This window comes from Sphaeramia orbicularis, chromosome 17 (assembly GCF_902148855.1).
Source record: "Sphaeramia orbicularis chromosome 17, fSphaOr1.1, whole genome shotgun sequence".
Classification (NCBI taxonomy): domain Eukaryota; kingdom Metazoa; phylum Chordata; class Actinopteri; order Kurtiformes; family Apogonidae; genus Sphaeramia; species Sphaeramia orbicularis.
Window position 1 is genome coordinate 28,416,197 of NC_043973.1, and position 21,824 is coordinate 28,438,020.

General features: G+C 39.3%; 2 protein-coding genes across 8 annotated transcripts in view; one reads left to right on the top strand and one right to left on the bottom strand.

Annotated features, from left to right (window-relative positions):
• rock1 (Rho-associated, coiled-coil containing protein kinase 1) overlaps window positions 1-15,346 on the bottom strand; it is a 30,353-nt gene extending 15,007 nt beyond the window's left edge. For both annotated transcript variants that reach the window (XM_030160007.1, XM_030160006.1), the window contains exons 1-10: window positions 14,497-15,346; window positions 5,056-5,137; window positions 2,579-2,679; window positions 2,311-2,448; window positions 2,031-2,206; window positions 1,735-1,819; window positions 1,467-1,611; window positions 1,215-1,353; window positions 914-1,005; window positions 39-198 (exon numbers count right to left, since the gene is read on the bottom strand). In XM_030160007.1, coding sequence (XP_030015867.1) covers window positions 39-198; window positions 914-1,005; window positions 1,215-1,353; window positions 1,467-1,611; window positions 1,735-1,819; window positions 2,031-2,206; window positions 2,311-2,448; window positions 2,579-2,679; window positions 5,056-5,137; window positions 14,497-14,589 — 1,211 coding nt within the window. In that variant the 5' untranslated portion in view covers window positions 14,590-15,346. The remainder of the gene's footprint in view (window positions 1-38; window positions 199-913; window positions 1,006-1,214; window positions 1,354-1,466; window positions 1,612-1,734; window positions 1,820-2,030; window positions 2,207-2,310; window positions 2,449-2,578; window positions 2,680-5,055; window positions 5,138-14,496) is intronic.
• Window positions 15,347-19,513: 4,167 nt separating this feature from the next.
• greb1l (GREB1 like retinoic acid receptor coactivator) overlaps window positions 19,514-21,824 on the top strand; it is a 42,282-nt gene continuing 39,971 nt past the window's right edge. For all 6 annotated transcript variants that reach the window (XM_030161211.1, XM_030161213.1, XM_030161214.1 and 3 more), the window contains exon 1: window positions 19,514-19,996. The gene's annotated coding sequence lies outside the window, so the exon portion shown is untranslated. The remainder of the gene's footprint in view (window positions 19,997-21,824) is intronic.

The window sequence follows — 21,824 nt, forward strand, 5'->3', positions numbered from 1 at the left end:
AGAGTCACATATGTGGTGGGAAAATCTGCTAGACTTACTGCTGGTTGCTGTAGTAAGTGAAGCCTACAAAGGGAAGCTGGTTGCCCACAAAAGCCTTTGGTATGGGAAAGGTCTCCTCCTCTCCCCGATCCTCCTCGATGTCGTCAAAGTTACTGGTGTCAATGTCACTGCTCAGTTCAGGCACCACTGGGGCAGCAGCTACAAATGGTATGACACACACACACATGCAAATAAAAGAAATTAAAACTGGGCTGTTACAGTTCATTACATGTAATAAGTTGCTGTGTGTTAAAGGCACGGCTGTTTTAACCCTTCATCATCTGCCTCAGCCAGTTGATTCATATGTTCTCATTATGCCTTATTCTGAAATACATTAGTACATACAGTAAATGGGTCTCTGTAACTGTAGAGAGCTACACTGAAGTTTTGGATTGCAGCACTTTCTCTTGAAAATTCTTTAAAACAAGGACCACTGACCAGTTAGCAGAGCCGGTCAGTTAGTTGAACAACAGAGGTGGCCCAAACAAAGTGCTGACTTCAGCCCAGTAAAGTATTAAATATAAACCCACTAAAGAGCTGACTATAGTTACTGGATTTAGGCCTTCATCTCTAATCTCTCTCTCTCTCTCTCTCTCTGCCCCAGTGTCAATCCCAGTGCATTAACGTTTGCTTCCCCATTGTTGGCTGCAAAAGATCCTTTGCTGCCAAATATGACTCTAAGCAGGAATCACGTTTAGTCTTGGAAAGGATACTGAGTGAATGGCTCGTCAACAAGAATTTCCTGCAACTGTCTGTAGTAGGTCAAATGGAAAATGCAGGGATCGCCGGGCAAATGCATTAACGGCGTGAGGACAGTTGAACAAAAAAGAGGTTTGAAAGTAAACTGCTGTTGTATACGTAAGAATGTTCTTACTCTCTCTTATGTTCTCCCACGTCCACTGGTCGTTCTTGAAGAAAGGATGCCTCTTGATCTCATCCACACCATTCCGACCAAGTCGAACTTCCCTGTAGAGTTCAGGGAAATACACTTGAGGTTAATTTTGATAATTTCGTGTCGCATCCATCTTATACATGCTTATCTGTAAAAGAAAATAGCTGTACGCATATTTCTATCCAGATTCCTTCCATGCCACAGGACAATCGCTGCCCAAACAAGGAGAGGGTCTTAAGATAAGGACCCTGTACTTGACTGGCTTGGTGTGTTGCTATCTAACCTGTCAGTCAGGAAAGCACAGATGAGATTCTTGGCATCGTTGGAGATGTCGCTGTCATCGGGGAAGGTCAGGGCATTCTTGTGGTTCATAATTTTGCTGTAAGTCCCCACAAGGGAGTCTGCATAAAATGGAGTATCACCTGTGTGGAGCGCAGTAAAAACATACATTACTGCAATATTCAATGTTATACGCTTTGGGGACATATGTTAGGGAAAAAAACAAACAAAGAAAGTGCTTTATCATAAAACTCACCAACTAGCATCTCATACAGGAACACTCCCACTGACCACCAGTCACACTCTCTGCCATAGTAGCCGTCCCCTCCTTGGGATTTCAGTACCTCGGGTGAAATGTAGTCTGGAGTTCCCACTGCTGTGTCACATCGTACCATGCCGTCCTAAATGGGGAGATAATTATTTTCCAACTGTGTCAAGAGAGCTGAGAATATTAATTAGCAATGTACTAAATCCTCTGAAACACTTTCCAATAGTCGCTAGAAGTGTGGTGTGGTTGTTAATACCTTATTCATTTTCATGCAGGTCCCAAAGTCTGCCAGTTTTAAGTGCCCTGCTTTGTCTAGTAACATGTTATCTGGCTTCACGTCCCTGAGGAGATAAAACCAAAATGTTGGCAAGCACACCAAACAAAAAGAGTTGAACAAAAACATAACCTCAAAATGTAATAAAAAAATTAATAAATAAAAGCACTGTGTGTGATTACCAGAAAAATATAACATGAAGGCACAAATGAATAAAATAGTTTTCCAAATCAGAAACTGGGGCAATAGAATTCACTCTCTGATTTCAATGAAGTTACCTGTGGATGAACCCCATGGCATGGATTCCATCTAGTGCCAGCACCACCTCAGCTGTGTAGAAGCGTGCCCACTTCTCTGGAACATCATAGTTGCTCATTAAGTTTACCAAATCGCCACCTGGCATGTATTCCATCACCATGTAGAGGTAGCGGTCATCCTGGAAAGCAAAAAAAAGCTGCAACATGGAAAAGGACAAATGATTAGTTCCAACCATGAATATTAAATGAACAAACTTGAAGGTTAAATCAATTTTGGATGATTTGTTCTTTAACACCTTACCTGCACCACCCATGAACTATTTGCAAAAGCCATAATGTCCCTCTCTTCCCAGAAGAAAGCTGAGTCTGACCTCTTGATCATTTCAAACTTGCTCAGCAGCTTCATAGCGTATACTTTGCTTGTGGCTTTGTGTCTTACCTGTGAAAGTTGAAATAAGTTGTTTTTTGAGAAAACAAAAGGTTACATTAACTTTTTCTACCTGGTACAACAGAAATAATAGAACTATCAATAAGATACTATTTACACCAGGATAAAAGAATAATCTTACCAATTGCACCTCTCCAAAAGCTCCCCTTCCGATAACTTTAACTACCTCATAGTCCTCTGCTTTCATGCGCAGGTCACGGATTTTACTAATGGTCTCTTTATCTGGAAAAAAAAACAATCAGAGAAAGATGGAAACTGAAAAAATATCCTGGAATATTACTGAACTCGATTGTACTGCATTGACCTTGTAAGGGAGTCTCCATCATCTTGTGCAGATAAGCATCATGTGAAAACAGGTGATGAACTCAAGCCACTCCAAGTAAAACACTATGAGATGTCCATGAGACTATACAGTAAATCACATTCACAACACCTTGGTAGTTACTTAAGACTCACATAGGTCCATTTCATGAAAAACAGATATTTATAAAGGATGTGTATATTAGGGGGTACAGGTAGCCCACGATACAGTCCGTACCACAGTTTTTGGGCCACGGTTTCGGTTTGGTTTCGGTACGTGTTTTGTGCAAAAAGAGAACAGTTTTTGTGGTTGTCAGGAAAAACTGAATTTCACAGTAAGAATAAACTGTGTCACGGTATTGTATGTGTGTACGTGTGTCAGAGTCCTGCACCCGGTCGAGTACCCGTGGGTACTCAAAAGTGACTTACTGTGTAGACATGTGTTTAATCATGGGTCGGGTTGCAGGTCTAATGTACGCGGATATGGGCGGGTGCGGATTGGACATAAAAATTAAAAAAAAAAAAAAAAAAATGCGGGTAGCGGGTCAGGTTGTGGTACTCAGCTTTGCAGGTACGGGTGGGTGCGGATTTGGAAAAGTGTACCTGTGCAGGACTCGAATGTGTATTGAGCAAAGCCACTTCTCTGTCCACTGTCTCTCACTGAGGGGCGGGGCTTCCCCACAGTGCATGCTCACATGCACTGTTGTGGAGGCACAACAGTGACTGGACATTAACTTGCAGGGGTGGGACTTCGACTGCCTGGACAGGCACACACACTCAGTGGTCTGTAAAGCAGTATATAAAGCGCCAACACAAAATCAATTGCAAAACCAAAAAAAACGCAGTCCATAAAGAGTGGATTGTCCAATCCAAAGCATACTGAACAGTTCAGTATTTTCCTGAGTACCATTGCATTCTTAGTGTTTACAGTAAATTATCAGCTTACTTTTACCTGAACCACATTTGTTCTGTTCTAAGACCATCCAGCTAGTTGGCAAACAGAACAGAAAAGCCTTCAAAACACTTCTGCACAGCTGTTTATTGCTTAAAGAGAGCTAGCTCCTCCCTCATGTTACAATACTGCTTCCCCTAGGGAACACAGTATTCACTGTTCAGCCAAATTTGGTCATAGTTGAACCAGGGGGATAATTTTCAATTCACATGGGTCACGACTGGTACAGGAATGCATGCATAAGGGGGATGTAAGGGCATCAGAGTTCAATTGATCTAAAAATAAGAGCAGAGGCTTGAGCTATTAGCACTAGAACTGCTGAGATCGAGTCATTTCCACTTTGAGAGGTTTCCAAGATCATGACCCCCATTTTTAAACTCTAGCTGGTAAAAAACAGATTAATCTCCAAGTTTTTATGTTTAAACTGGTAAATAAAGGGTGTACATATTTACATTTATGTAGGAGGGAACAAGGACCATTTCCTGTATGTCCAAGCATACAGTATATAAAGCAATCAGCTGATATGAGCCAGGTGCAAAACACAATAGATAGAAGACAGAATTCAGCGTAAAGAGCCCTTCAGGCAGTGCATGCCATTGAGGACGAGGGTCTCACAAGATAGTGAGTCCATTAGTCCATATCCATCAATGCATTGCTAAGAACTAGAAGCTATATCATAAGAGTACTGTACCATGACTAACTGAGGGGATGAATAATGGCAGTTTTTGCCTGAGGGTTTAAAGTAGCTTGGGTTAACATTTAAATAACATGAAACAGTGAATTTTAGTTTTTTCTTCAAATTCTTAAACTATTTCATATAACAAGGCCCCCAAGAGACTAGGGTAACATTTATCCCATTAAAAGATAGTAAAGTTGTAACAACCATTTCAACATACATATTACTGAAATGCAGTTTAATGTATGTCTGCTGCTGTGAAAGTACTGAGTAACCTGTTCACTTCCACAGTATAGAATGCATAGAATACAATTTCACCATAAAAGTGATCAGATATATATTTAGCCTCATTATGACCTTGAGGTTTTGGTTTGCCTCAAACATAACTATGAGGGTTCCCAAGTCTGTGGGCACTGAGAAAAAGAGAAGCAATCACGATAGGCATCATGTGGGTCACCAGCCATTTATGAAAGCCCCTTTGTTGGGGACACCAAGCAGCAGACACCTATTGTGTCCAAGCCTACATAGAGGCGGTGACCCAAAAACAGTCTCCTTTTCTGAGCCTAGGCTTACTCTCCTATGTAACAGGGGCCTGTGAGCACAAATGGTTAAAGTGAAAGACACAGAGACATCAATATTAAAAGAGGACACTGTGATGTGAACTACTTACATCTATTCAAAAAGTTGTCAATGCTCTTGTTTTTCCTCAGGGCAGGGAAGTCAAGGTCGTAAACCAGCGCGTCCAAGCCATCCTGGGCAGAGAAGAAAAAGGTAAACCAGGAGACACATAAACAGAGTTACACAATATCTATTGCTTCAACATCAATGACTGCATTTACATGGACCCTAATAATCAGAATAACTGCCCAATCAGAATAAAAATTCCTCATGTATCCACTTCAATCAAAACAGACTCTGATCAGAGGGAATTTTCAATCTGAATGAGAGAGGTGTATACGTTTGATAATTTGAACAGCAAAATATTAACCATAAGTACTAAATCTGATTGATTCTCCCTTTGTGCTCATGCTTGATTCCCATGGTGGTAGCATTAGGTCACATGGCGAATTTCTGTCAAGGACAAAAATATGACGGCAGAAAAACAAAACTGGTCTACGGTTGATAGTTGCTTTTTAGAGACTTGTTGAATGTCTTGATGGTTGGAAAGGCTTGTAAGAAAGAAAGAAAACTAATTTTTTTTAAAATCACCTTAATAATGAAAAGCTGGAAGACAACTGCTTATTTCTGTTATATTTCTGACAGACTCAGCAAAATTACTTCTTTACTTTACTTTCTGACTAAATGCTTTGAGCATGTGTAAACACACATCTTATCGGATCAGCTTCTATTTAAGTTTGAATCTCTCCTCACAATCATTTCAGTCAGACTGAAAAAATAGTGTCCATATAACCACAACCACCGAAAACAACATATAGAGGACAAATGATGTATTGTTCGGCTGTAGGTCTGTGAAATACGCAGGACCTCTGTAGTAGAAGTGTGTGCTTATTGGATTTCAGCTCAATTGGAAATATTAAGTATCTGAAAGACATTGATAACTGCAGTCCCTGTAAGTGCATGATCTTGAAAATGCACATCTTGCATGCTGTGTCTATAAATTCATTTGATGAATACTGAAAATTTCAGCTTTTTAACAGCAGCATGACTTAAAGTGTTAATATTCTGCAAGGCAAACATGTCAAATAGCATAAAGGTTAGATCTCATATAAAGCTCGTCTGGGTATATGCATGCAGAGAAAGGCTGTGATATCCAGAAGCAAGAATCAGCTGCTAAACACAACGGCATTTAACTATGATGCAGGAAAATCGAGCCTTGAAGCCTATAAGCATGTATGAACATGAAGTGAAAAGCGTTTCATAGTTCTGAAGCATTATAGCCCTTAACACTTGCATTTAACATTTAGAAAAAAATTTAATTCAGAGTCACCGACGGTACTAATCGACTATGTATTAGAGCAACAATTCACAATATGATCATAATATTTTACTTTAAAAAAATGTCAACTGAAGGAACACACTGGGTGCCTAACAATAATAATACAGGGATGTCAACTGTGTGACTATATTAAGCACTTCACCAGGGAGAATGTTGCTGTTGATAATGCAGTAAAAGTCACAACAATACTACTAGGATTCCAAAAGATGTAAATGCACAGGCTAGATTGTCTCTGGCACGGCAGGAACGTAAGTGCCACTGGCGGGATTTAATCTAATCTTCCATAATCCAAAGTGGCTGAAACAAGAAAGGCACACAAACACTTGAACACAACATGCTGCTATTTATTTCCTCTAGTTGGTGTGAGCCAGATGTTGAAACAAAGCATCTCCTGCCAGTGTCACAAGTCATTTAGCCTACATTTGAATCTGTTAAAAGGGTGGGATATAAATATGACTGCTGTGCGGCCTGCAAAATAATACAAATAACTGCATCTTAATTTATCATACTCTGTGATACATCATCTGCATAGCAAGAATCTTGTCATTCCTGTATCATGAATGATCTTGTGTTAAATGATGACAGATTTCTTTTTGCATCTCTGAGCAAAACAATGATGACACATGGTGAATCAGCAGCTCAGACAAGGCCAGGAATCCTCTTAAGTAACTTGTTGCTTCTGCTCAGCAGTGGAGGTCAGAGCCACCCCCCCACCCCACCACCAAGAGATGTGAAGCAGGCAAACGCCCTCTGGGATGGGTGGAAGCAAGGAGAAGCCGGGTGGGAGAGAAAAAGGAAAAATGTGAGGTGAAGAGTTGCTGATGGGAAGGGCAAAGGCAGAACAGACATTTGTGGGAAGATAATGAGGAAAATAAATGAGCGGGTAGGGTTGTGTTTAACACACATGGCAGGAGTATCATTATCTGCTCACCTTAAGGAAAAAAACTCTCAGAGAGGGAAGGCAGGAAGGAGCATTTACACTGGACAAAACATAGGCTGGAAGCATAGAGGGGCCCTGCTGGCCACACAGTATCCTGCCTGCCTCCACTGGAAAAAAGGCTGAAGAACTGAGTCCTTCAGGACCCTAATCACAAGGCTTGTGCTCAGCAATGCACGTTTGCATAACTTCCTGCCACAGAGAACTCTGGACAGCCACAGTAACATTCCTCAACAGGACTGTACACGTCAGAGAGCTATTTTAGGTATGTGGCCAAACAAGTTCTCAACAAAAAGTGAAGGAAGGGAGGAAAAAAATCCCATCCCAAGTACAAGTACAGAGTCTTATAGTGAGCCTTATTTTCAATCAGCCTTGTGCTAACACTATGACGGAAAAGAGGAGGGAGGAGAAGGCTACTGCATGTGGGCCTGGCTAGTCCAATAGGAGAACAAATGAAGGAAAAAACAAAGAAAAATAGGAAGAAGGCCACGCTTAAAGCATTCTACTTGGAACACTCAAAAGACAAAAAATAAAAACAGGCCATAAAAGAAAAATATACTCTATACTAGCAGAAAAAAAGGGTTTTTAAACAGCTTGGGAAATGGAACTGTATGCAAGTTGCAAATGCCAAAAGCCTGAACATTTTGTGCCATCTACCCATTATGAAAGAAGAAAAAAAGGGTCATATAAATTACTGGTGGATCTGAATGTCCCATGTGTTAATACATCAGTAAAAATGCATCTACAACATCTAAAAACGTCTGTGTTTGTATGTTTGCATGTGTTCTTTAGTTTCAAAGAAACAGGTTCAGTAGCTAAATATAAAACATACATTTACTGCTGCTGACTGATTTGTGATTAGCTTGATCTGGTTTTGGGTAAGTAACTCATCAGACCGCTCTGCCAGATGGGCCAGATGGAGCAGACTGTAGCACCAAGTTGGCTCTGCTCAAAAGGAGCATCCCGCTAGGCCAAAAAAAAAAAAAAAAAAGCTGATGGTCTTATGGTCTTCAGTGGTATTTTCCAGAGGGAAAAGTCTTCCTAGATAAGCACTTTTTGCAGCACCAACATTTCCAAGAGGTTAGGAGTTCCTCTGCTTTCCAAGTGTACTGAGGGAAAACACATTACAATGGTCAAAATTTCACATAACCAGCTTCTAGCCACTGAGATAACCTAATACACTGTGGGGGTAACATACACTCAAAGAAAGAGCACATGATATCACTAATCAAATTCAATTCATACTGCCTACCTTCTATCTATCTACCCAATAAGAAACAGAAGAAAAACCCTGCATAATATTCACTACGAGCAATGGGGTGGTAGCAGGCCACAGGCTATGTTTCATTATGTGGCAGTCCTGAGAAAAAAAACAGCTGGCATACAAACCAGAACTTGCAGATCTCCGTGTTATCCTATTTCTGCTGATGTTGCTTCAGCCAGAGGGCGACACATCTCTGGGATTACTAAATAATAATATGAAAAACCACTTCACTGCCCTCTGAATCAAATGTGGTAATTATGCAAGTTGAAAAAATGTGTATACTTATACAAAATGCACAGACCAGTGGCTGACATTACATATGGCAATTATTTCTTAGAGCTTTAGGGGAGAGAAATCCACACACAACACAAAAGCTCTTTTCCAGACATTTAAGTCTGAGTTAAAATTTCCATGGGAGACTCAGCCACATCATCCCTTTCTGCATGCCAGCACAAGGCATGTGGACTGGCCTAAGTCGAGCCCTACTTCTCACTTCCTTTTTTGCCACCTCTTCAAAGACAATATGCTTTCCACATGTGAGAAATGGTGCAGACGGCCGTTCACTTCACCATACAAATAAAGGCAGTGTGAGTGCCTTTATGGGCCCATGTAAACAGCTGGGATCACACAAGTCAACCAGTCCAAGCATCAAACACACCCAGGTTTTGTCAATGCAAACTCTAATGTACACATTCATACAGTGACAGGAATGATATTTGATTTTTGTTGAAAACTTGGGAGTTCACAAGTAAGAGTTACTTTCTGGTCTAAACTCCTTTTGCACATTCCTGCTCTACATAATATCTACTGACAGGAAATCCCACTTACCTAGAAAGACTGCATATCTAACAACTCTACTGGATAAAAGGCAGTGACAGTGAACCCAGGGGTGGTTAAACAGGGGCATTCCATTTCCTTATGAGGTCCCAGTGAACGAGAATCACTGTCACAAATGCTTTCACGTCAAAATATAATTGAGTTATTCCAACAGTGGAGAGCACTCACGTGTTTCCACTGACTGAGCTCTGGATTCTCAGGCTAAACTCTACTGTCCTGCATGCTTTGCCTGGGATTTCTGACCCCACTCCAATGGATAACATTCTTATTAAACACTGACTCAGTTCATTTTGACCATCTTCACATCTCCACAATGCCCCTTGACTCTTCTGTAAGTAGGACAAACTCAGCAGGACTTAAGTCAAGAAAGATGAAGAAAAGGAGACTGTAAAGTTCAGTGGATGAATCAAAGGAAGAAGACTTCCATTATTTAAAAACTAGATCATTTTAGTATGCATTCCTGCACATAATCAGTTGACGGAATGCAGAGCTACAAATAGCTCAGCCAATTGTTGTTCCCAAAGCTGAATAGCTGAGGGGAGCAGTTTGCAACTGACAGCCCCGGATATTTCTGACAATGGGCATGGATCAAATGCTGACCGTAACTACCACAAATACATGTTTTTCTAATTAAGTTGATGTCATTCACTATTAAAGGGCTAACAAATTACCTATCATTTACATGAAACATGTTTAACAGACTTTGACAATAGCCTTGTAGCATCAATAAGGCACAATCTGTTCAAGGCCAGCAGTGTGTTCTCAGATTATTCTAGCATTCAAAGCCTTTCTGTACAAAGATAGTAGTACACTAGTACACTAGTCCCAAAGACCTGTGCATCCATCAAATGCCCTATCGATAGTAGAGAAAGTGAAAAAACTTCCCAGCATAACTTTCATGGATCTGCCCCAAACTGTAATTTTAGGTTTATCATTTGTCTCTACCATAGCCTTAAATTAAGTTTAATTAAAACTAAAGTTGCAGTTTTAAGATTAAAAAAAAGAAAAAAGAAACACCTAGCTAAGAAAGACTGGCAATGTGAAAAATCTACATATTAGTTAAAAAAATGTTTAGACGGAAGATGCAGAATTAAAATACAATATAATTAATGCAACTAAAAAAACTACCATGTGATCCTACAGAAAATAAGGTTTAATGATGTTAAGCACAACCTACAAAAGGTTAACAGTCAAGTTAATATTACTCAGTACACCCTGTACAAATATGTACTGTAAATACATTTTGACCTAATTTTTTAAATTATACCCATAAAAACACGTCTTTGAGGCAAATACCAACACATGCTAACAAACATTCATCTCTGTCAAAACTAAGCAGGTCAGGCAACAACAAAGCCTAGAGCCACACAGGCCAGAGCTGCATTATCAGTGGAGGCCAACACCTTACAGGTAAGGATTGTTCATTAAAGGCAAAGGTCACTGGAGCAAGGGCAGGCAGTCCCTCTACAGAGACAGCTGAGACAGACTGTTGCCTTTCTGTTGTTCAAGTTGGGTCTTAATCAATGGATTATACCTGGGTTTACACTCAGTTTTCCAGAGGGCTTAGATAGGAGTTCTGGTGGAGGTGGTGGCTGGAGGCATTAAATAGTTTCATTGTTTATAAGTTATTTGAACTTACTCTTATGCCATTTATTTATACTTTCCATATTTGTGAAAGAAAGCTGTCTACACTTGTGCTTAACCTAAGGTCTATTCAAATTCACAGTCACATCATTTCGGATCATTATGAATAGCTTATCTGTCTATACAAATTTATAGAAGCTAAAGCAGATAAGACAAAACTTGCTCAAGAAGTTCACTTACAATCAACTGCAACCTTAAATATTAAAAAGTAATAAAATTAATTTTGAGGCTCTTTGCATGAATCTTACAGTAACTCGGTTTAAGTGGTTAGCTAACCAGTGAAGTGGCTACAATTTAGACAGTTATTCCTACACTTACACATATGCTCTTCATTTATAAACTGCAGCTTTGACTGTATTTACTGTACATGTTTAATGCCAACAAGCCAAAGTCTGATACAGCTTGAATGCAGCAAGAAGCAAAAATTAAAAATATGTTAATCAAACAAAAACTCATTCAATAGCCACTTTCTAACATTAGCTGTCTACGAGTGTCACATGCAATAACAAGTAGCATCTTAAAAACACTAGTCAATAATATTCCTGTGGGACAAATCTAATTATCAGGGACTCCATGCAGCAGACATTAATGTCCACACATGATTAAAACAAATACATACTTTAATTATCAAATACCTTGTTTCTTTCAGCTTTCTGTGACTTTTGTGAGTCTAAACTCAGAAGTGTGGATGATCACAAAACAGCTTACTGTACTGTGCTACATAACAGTGACCTACAACATGAACTATACTCCCTATAGTGTCAGTGGCAGTGATAAAGCAGCGCCAGCTTCATCCACTTCTATTTTAAATTACCTCCACGTAAATGTGTCCAGCCTACATGCACATGTAGACTAATACAATCATGATACAATAATACACAATAATTACTCTTATTAAAGATTTTGCTTTAGATCCCAACTAGCAGGAAGGGAAAGGGATAACAACACAGGAGCTAAAGCATCCCATGTGGGTATAAAATACTGTATCACAAAGCCTTTATATATCTGAAACAGGCCCATAAAAAATTACTTTCAACTTATCATCTCACAATTTGAATGTAGTGAGTGTCAGACAGTCTGTACCAGCAGAGGCCCACCTGAAGCAGCCACTTGTAAATGTTAAACTTTCAAAAACAAATGGCCTATCATCCTGTTAACTTAATGCTGCAGTCTCCACATAAGGGATGACTTAATGTACACCATTAACTACCAAGAAAAAATATGGACAATGCTTAATGTCAGTGAGCCTTCTCATGACAATGCCAGGAGTTCTATCTGTGCAAACTAAACACCTTAGAATCCTGCCTACAGCACAATGATTGGGGAGGGGGCAGCTCAACCAGATAAGACACACTTCTGTCCAAGCAGAATTTATTTAGGGGGTGAAGATAAGGGTGACAAGGTTGAAATACAGTGCTAAATAGGCCAGCTAAGAGGTGAATGGTTAGGTGCAGGCCAAACATCACCATCAAACAACACAGGCCAAGCTTCTACAGGAAAAAGCATGAGCACAACAGTGCTACACATCTGACAGAAAACCAATGCAAGCTCAAGGCTCAGGTACAGAAACATGGGTAGTAAAAGGCCTGCATTGTGCATTCTGATGGAACCTATTACTCATAGCCAAACATGCTGGCTGCTTTATGAGTTAAATGTCCTGATTCACAGCGTTCAGAAACATGAGTCCTCAGTCCACATAATTTTGGTTTATGGGGAGAGAGCAGAGCCCACACCCAGCTACCTCAGAGCTGCCTGCCTGGTCTCAACTCTCTCCAGGCGTGCAGAATGGCTTTGGGACACACAGGGAACTCCAGGCCAGTCAAAGACAAGAGGTTATTTGATTAGCATGGAATTTTATTAAGCTGTGGGTGGAGTTCCATGGTGGCAGAGAGAGTCTCAGCAAAAAGCCTCCATTCATTGATCAGGGGAGATTGCAGAGAGGGGAAAAAGAGGAACAACACCCTTGTGTGTGTGTGGCTGCCAGCAGGAACAGTCCCCACAGCTTTTTGCTATTAAAAATGCCAAGCGTGTGCACTTTTAGGTGAGTTTAATTGCCCCTTTCTGCAACAGGATGCGGGGTCACAGAGACTGTGCTCTCACGTTTTCTTTCAAGACTGCTATCTACAGCAGCCTATACACAAAACACTCTAAAGTTGGGTCTGTGGGTGGGGTTTAAGGACAAACCCCCTTCCCAAAAAAAAAAAGTTTCTCTAATGCGTCTTTTCTTAGCAAGCATGACTGCAGTAAGTTTCTACGTGAGAAGGAAATAGTACTTCCTAAATTAATCAATGAAGTCATTGATCAAAAATGACTACTTGATTCAAATAATTAAAGTTGCTATGAAAATCTGCAAACCACAATAATTGAAAGCAAATTTGTTTGCAATCCTACCTGCAAACATATAAAGCGGGTTCAAAGGTCAAACATTTCCACCTTATTACCTTAATGACTCTTTTTATGAATAACCACACCATACACTCAATAGTATTACCACCCCTGTGCGTCACCAAAGCCCAGTTGCTAGGAAAACATTCAATGTCACTGTCACCCAAGCTGAAATATGCCTGATATCAACAAACACCTGACATAACTCCATTCCCTTGGCATCCACTCCATAGTGAGTCAGTTCCTGGGATTGCCACATGTAATAAAAACCTATGAAGGTGTTGCTCTAGGGTTTAGCACGTGGCATCAGTCACCTTCTTTCCTCAGACTTGAGAGTAAAATCTGAGTTGTGCCCCATAGACAGGAAGCAGTTAAGGCAAACTCCAGCCAACAGGTGTACTGATGCAGCCAAGGCCTGCAGGTTACAACAAGCATGCATCTATCCTACCACTTCAAATGAAGCACAGATAAGTCAATCTAGACAAAACAACACACCTAACCATCCATTTCCTAATGATCAAAAAGAACACCACAATCATTAGGGGGTGAGTGAGCTAAACCAGTGCAGCTGATCAGATTTAATAAACTGATTAATTAAAAAAGGTAACCAAACAAAGTGCTTCTTTGTCAGTAATGTATATGCACGGTTACCATCTGTCTGTCTCGCTTAGTTACCATGTCTTGTTTCTCTGTGTCCTGTAATGTTTTTTTGTATCCTCGTTATGAGTTACCGAGGCTACATCGATGTGCAAATTAAAAATCCAGATGAAAAATAATGCTCAGATCTAGATAGATTATTTTCCTCGGAATGCTATTTCATTCAGTACTGAGTGTAACATCCATTAATACGAGAAGGTTCAGGCAATTCGTTTCCACTCAATAATCGTCAAGACATACAATCACAGACAAGTGTCCGAGCTTGATTATGTATCGTAAAACCTGACTGTTGGCTTTACATAAACATGTTTCTGCATTGACGACTGAGACGACTCTTTGGTCTCGGGAAAAAATTCTGCTCCAAGGAGTAGACTGACCCCGAATGGCTGCGTCGCTAGCTACCTAGCCAGCTAGCAACCTACAAACTTACCAGAAGACAATCCGTATTAATTTCTGATTTTGGGTCCTTTAACATGGCATCGATTTTATCAAATCGAGCCTCCATACTTTCCCCAGCAGACATTTTTGCTGTTGAACTCAGTCCCGATGTTGGGTTATGAACAAAAACAGCTCTGGCGAGGCAGAAGACTGGCTAGCTAACTTAGCTGCCTGCGGTAGCTAGCTAGCCAAATGTTTCTTTCTTCGCGTGAACTTTCCGCTGCACTTCAGAGAAAATACATTGTTCTCTTCGAGCTTTCAGTGACCATGAAACGTTTCACGTTATGCTGAAAATACAAAATCCACATTTTTCAGTGTCTAAAGCTATTTTCCAAGTATGAGTGACAACTTCAGTGGCAAAAGATAAATGCGGCGACAGATTAGTCAGCCTCCGCAGGATGCCACAGAGGATAAGGGCTTAAAATGTTGGTGCATCCGAACAAAAGGCAATTAAAACTTAAATGTTATGTCCATATGAAAAGCACAACTGGCAAAAAGGTTATTCCAGGCCTGTTTCCATATCTGTGCCAGGCTTTTGCAGAAAACGCCAAACGATTCTGACAGCTCAAAAGTAGAAGTGGTGGGAAAAAAACTTCTGCTTCTTCCAAATTTCGATCTGTTTAAACACGGAGTCGTTACAACGTTTCACGGCAGTCCTTCCGCTGTAATCCGTGCATTGTCATTGACTGTCAGCTGTTTCCAGTCCAAACTGCTTTATCCCTCAGATCAAACACGAATAAATAGGATTTAGATGAAGGTTAGTTTTCGAGAAAAAAAAACAGCAGACGATGCCCGATTTTCTCCCACAGCCTGACCAACATGTCCGCCTTCCTGTTCAAACACCCCGGAGAAGCAACTTCAAAATGTCAAGACTGCGCATGCGCCCTCCCGAGGCGCATTCAACGAGTTCATTTACTGTTTATGGCAACATGTTGCTGTTCTGTGTGATTCAATCTCATTTCAGAATAACAGCACAGAACAGTTTTGATTTCAGCGTCTTTTCGTCACAATTTATTGGTCCAAAGATTTACATGCAGTTTGTTGATAGACAGTTTCACTTCATCTAAACTGTGTAACGTGAATCAAATGTTTGGAGAAGCCTTCCACAAGCCTTTGCCTCCATAAGCTATATACCATATCCAGTTTTCATTTTTGTCCTATCTGACCAGTTAGTATTCTTATAAAAGCTGAGATCACAGTACTCATTTATAAACTACAGTCTGACTTTTTTATGCTGCTAGTGGCTTCCTCCTTGGAGAACAGCTTTTCAGGTTCTCACGGAGAAACCCAGTCTTGCACCACTTAACTACATATTTACCAGTTAAAAGACTGATGAACCAAAACATGTGAACCTCTGTGCATATCTCCTTCCTGCATGAACAATTTCACAGTAGTAGACTTTCTTTTCTTAACTTTTTAGACAAACCAGACATAGACTCTCATGATTGGAAATTTCTCAAAGAAGAAACTACACTAGTGAAAATCTTGTGGGATTAGACTTAGATCAAGGATTTTCCCTTGATTTCAAGCAAAAGAACTGAAGGGAGGCCTTAAAACACTGTTACAGGGGTGCTCAGAATTCCCTCCCAGTAGTGACAATAATTAGCCAGTCTGAGGTTTCAAAAGCAATGACATCAATTTCTGGAAGTTCCTACAGGACAGAATGTTACAATGTGTGCAGGTGAACTTTTGACCCCATCAGAATGTGATAACATGAATAAAAGTTGAAACTAAATATTCTCTTTGCTATTATTATTCTGGAAGTTCATATCATCAGAAAAAAATAGGTGGGTTAGCTGAACTAACAAAGGGAAATAAAATGTTAGGAATTGTGGAAAACTGATTTGAAATAATAATAATAATGCTATAAACAAAGTTGTATTTAAGACCGCCTTAACAAAGACAAAGTCATGACCAAGACCAATGCAAGGGAGACCAAAAACATGATGGCGACTATATCCTGTGGAAAGATTAATCAAGACCTGGCAAGATGTTTTACACTTAAAAGACACGTACGATTTATTTTTCAAACCACACTAATAACGTTAACAACAAACCAGAAAAAGCATCAGAAATGCAATGGCATTCCTGTTGCTGGGGTTTAAACTGGTCTTGAAATAACATCCTTTGTGACTGAGACCAAAACCAAACCAAGGAAAAATACACTAAAGACCCTTCAAAAAGTGGTTTTGAGATATGTCTCAACTTAAGGATAAAACTAATATTGAATACAACAACACAGCTACTGGTAATCACTATTCTAGTATCCATTCAGAGTGGTAGGGAAATTAAAATTGGTGATGATAAGGTTAAGTACAAGGCTTACATCCATCTTGAACAGAGTTAGTCTTTTGAAAGTATTCATCATCATCATCATAAGAAGAAGAAGAATTAGTCAAATAGTTCATGTTCAGGTCATCAAACATTACCATATAGTAACAACCATTTGGCCAATTACTTTTCTCATTTCAGTGATGGAAGAATAGAACAAAATTTAGGAGTAAAAGCTATCATATTACTGTAATTACTGCATTGAATGTTATACTATTTACTTTCACCGTAAATAGTAAAGTAATCCATGAAGACCCAATGAGCCACCGATGACCAAAACCATTTATTGGTCTAAAATGTTTAATAACTTCTGAACCACTAATTCCACGAGTCCATGTAAATATTTGGTGTAAAGTACAGTTTGTAATCTTTTCATGGCCATCAGCAGAGGTGGGTAATCCCAGCTCCATAGAGTAAAGGTCCTGCCGTGTGTTTGTTCCAACCACTCACTGAACTAGCCCATTTGGATGAGCACAACTCCTCGTCCAGGTAGATGAAGGGATAATTAGTGGAATCACCTGTGTTAAGTGAACAGGTAGAACCAATTCATGGCAGAACTCTTACTCTATGGAGCTGGAATTACCCATCTCTAGTCATCAGATATAACCCATTTGGAAGTTCAGAAGCTCCATAGTGAACGTGGAAACACTGTCTTCTAAAACACTGATTCACCTGTAAAACCCATGGAGTTGGATTAATGACAGTGGATGGAGACACTTACTTTATGTTCAGCTGATGATATATTTTACTGAAAAATGCATCTTTATCTTCAGTTTTCTCTGTTTTGAATATAATAACGCTTAACTTTAATCTGAGCTTTAATGAACATCCACATGATCAGTGAATTAAATTTAGGAAAATACTGGATTTTCACTGAAAAATGCAAACTACAGAACATTATATAAGAATAAATGGTGACAAATCACTTAGGAAAGGTAAAAAATAGAGGAAAAATTCATTTGGGAACTGCCACAAAAGCACCACTGGGTCTTTATGGGTTAATACAACACAGTATATTATCTATGAATGATGGGAGAATTTGGGTTAGTGACCAGAGGTTTAGCATGGCCTATTGTTGCAGGAACACAGAATTAGTCTGATGAAAGTATCAGTGGCTGTGCGTCAGTCAGTCATCCTTACAATGTAGTGAGTAAACTGTTCATATACAGTCAGGAGTCCATTGTCAGGTCAGAGCTTATGCCTATTGGTCAAATACTTGTCTGATTTCATTGGTGGACTTTAAGTTAAAACTGGATTCTCTACTGCAGGCTTCTCTCTTTGCAGTTACAGCAAATAAATAAATCATTACATTATGAATGAAATCTAAGAATTGTGGGGATATTAGGTTGACTGACCTCAGGGTTTGGGCCCTATCATTAACTAAGCAGTAGGAATAGGCTGCAGAATGAATGTATCGTAAGATTAGGCTGTCATCCTCAATGACACAGCAGTAAAATAGTTCATCCTGAGGTTACTAAGCTTTACCCCGTAATGTAATAATGCTCACTTCAATTTGCCAATTTCTTTTCTCATTTTGGCAGTGGATTTCTATTCAAAGGTAATCAGTTACATTTTAGAGTGCATTTAATACATGTGGTTAATGGTTAGATCCAATCAAATGGCATTATGCCCAACAGATGGCGTTGTTCTACAATTTATGGGAAAAGTTGCACTTCTAAACTTGAATAAGTCACATGATCTTGACTTTTAGCCCTATTGATGCACTTTCAATATCAAAATGAGCCAACCTATAAATTACTCCAGCAATGTGCTAGGCCTAGTGTGTGGCAGTAGTCACACAGGTTCATGCAACAAGTTAGTCTCAAGTTTTAACCAAGTATGAATTTACTATGTTGAAAACTAAGCAAGTCGAGTTGAGTGTCTACTAAAAGCCAAACAAGTCAAGTCATTATTCAGGTCATTGTTCAAATTTGCGTCACTGAGAGCACATCTTTTAAATGGACAACAATGATGAGTTTGTGCTCTGAAAACAGAAGTAATTTGCTTGGAAAATGACTTTGTTTCTCAAGTAAGTGATTTAAATACTTCTTTAAACTTATTACATAGTCAAAACATGCATCAAAAAGCTGTCAGATGAAGTTCTGAAAAAAGGAAGAAAAGCATAGCGTATTTTGTGACATTTTAACGACCAAAATTAATTAAGTAAATAAATAATTCAATCAATCAATCAGTAATTCAGACAGCCTATGTTATGCATAGGTTTAATAGCGTTAACTACAACGGTCTTTACTATTGCGTGAAAGTTTGGAGACTTATTTCAGCTCTTCTAGTGGTTTTAAACAGCAATAAAATACTGATTTCAATGTTATTATTACATTAGTATAAGACAAATAGTCTACTGCTGCTAGTTTGGTTGGAGGCTGCTTCACACATTCCCCTAGAAAACGTTTAGACTTTTTTTTTTTTTTTTTGAGCAGGAACTGACACAAGTCTAGGTGGAGTGTTTTATCAGTGTTAGCAAAGTAAATCTCAAATCTTAAAAAAACACAACTGTGACTTAAGCCTGACTTAAATCATCCTATGTGATTCAAAACACCTGCCTCTATTTTATAGTAAATTGTAATGATCCGAGCGCAACAAGTGCATTAGCAACTACTCCCAACAGAGGGAGCTAAACGGACTGAAAAGCACATGGAAGGGGGTGTGAATGTTTGAGTTGAGTTGTTTTATTATTTAACTGTTTTACATGTCTATTTGTTGTTGAATTTCAAGAGTTTGGCCCGTAAGTATATCAATTTTGCACATTAGCTAGCTGTAAATTATGCTAGCCAATATAGGCTAATTATAAATATGCTAGCGAATGTAGGCTAATCCTAATTACAGTAAACCTGTGTGCATTTTTTTTCTTTAATTCTGCGGTTTTCGGGTTTTTGTGGATTAGTCTGATAATTGCAACAAGTACTGTTAACTAAGACTAAGTCAACTTTTATTTTTCTGTTGACCTGAACCAGTCGGTGGGCTTAGCTACACAGGCTACAGTAGGTTAATTCCTGACGTCAGTTGGCGGCTCCCTGCGCAGATCAGCTGTAGCAGACCAGCCCGGAGAGAGGAGAGAGAGAGCAGATCAGAGCCACTGTCGGAGCCGGACTGCCCGATTCTACATGGAGGTGGACGCATAAAGCTTTTTCGTTTGGACAGAGGTAGGTATTGGATTACTTGTTTGTGTCTTAAAGTCAGCACACCTGACATATCGCATGTACATGAAAATAAACTGGATTGTACTCTGTTACTGCTCTGTTGATCGCAGTACATGTAGCCTAATGTCGATCTGTGAGTTACCCTGAAACTAACACTTTTAAGTTCAGTTCTTTTTTTTTTTTTTTTTTTTTTTTTTTTTTTGCAAATTATTATATATTCTGAAATAGTCCTGAGAAATTACTTCGAGGGTTTAATCTGATTAAGCAATTGAACGTAGGTATAACTTGAAGCTATCAAATAATGTCATCAATTACACCAAGCAGTATGTGTGATAGATACTATGATTGAAATACCGAGCTCATTTTTTTAAATTTCTTTTTATCATTAATTTATATATATATATATATATATATATATATATATATATATATATATATATATATATATATGTTCACAAATTCCTCAGGCTCCCATTACTGTGGCTGTGATGTGATGCTCGACAGCAAAATAACGCATAACGGACTTCCATGTTCAAACCTAGTTGACTCCAAGTTTTGCAGTGAAATACAGTTGTCACTGTGCATTTGAAGGTAACTCAAGGCAAATATGTTTCATTTATACACTTTTTTTACTACCTTATTGGTGTTTAAGAAGACTAAATAGAAGGCGTCATTAGCACATCTTTGGAAACTGATAGGACTGTTTAGTTTACAAGCAGGAATTGATTCATCTCCATGAAAAAGGTGGATAATTGTTGATTAATCTTTGTTAACAAATGCATGTCAAGTAGGACGATATCTGGAGCAGACCACCAATTTACATTCACAGTTTGTCAGTTAAATACTCTGACAGTTGCCTAAGGGTTGGTGTGGAAACAGGTTTCAGCAGTTCAGATAAACTCCTATCAGATAAGAGTGACCAGGAGATATATTTGATGGCTTGTCATTGTAAATACAGGCAAACCAGACTGCATCGGTCAAATCTAATCTGCAATTCCTTGTGGTTTAGTCCCAAAGGTTACATTCCTCCTTTCACCCCTTCCAAAATGTCAGAGAGCTAATGGCAATTGCATGCACATTAAGATCCTGGCCACTACAGTAGAACAGAGTTACTAGTTTTACCAGATGCAGAAAAGCACTGTTGGATGTATAATCTGGCCAGTCCTTTTTTTTCATGTTAGAGCAGCATTTTAATGCGCCTTGTCACAATAACAGTAATTACTTTAACGTTAAACTACACATTACAGACATCAGTAGTAGTATTTTGTAAAAGCTAATTCATAATATTTGACATCTTTAACTTTTGTAACTGTAAAAATTTAATACAAAACAAGTGTAACAGAAAAGCATCAGTGTGAGTCAAACAGGTAGTATACTATTACACAAGGACATGCTACAGTCTGTGTGTATTGCGAATATGCTGGGTGGCCTGTCTCCCTTAGAGCATGCGCAGCCCTGCCAAGAGAGGGCAAGGGCTGTAGGGGTCAGGGGGCTCTGAACGCTGACCATCTGGCCCTTGGGGGGCTGGTTTCCTCACTGGCTGCCTTTGTTCCTTGTGAACAATTGGGACTTAATCTGGGAGGAGATAAGTAAGAGCCTCGTGACACCACTCCTGCGCACGGGCAGGTTTCTCTCTTTAGCCTTGAAGGAAACATCTCTTTTCCCGTATTCCATTGTGATAGCCTTGTGTGGTTCAGGCTTTGGCTGTAGATGTTTTTTTTTTTTGTTTTTTTTTATGTGATAATTTTTTATGTGATGATAATTTGACTCTTCCTGTGAGTACAGCAGATGAGTCAAACACACATGTAGTAATAGAGAATAGAGCTAAGTA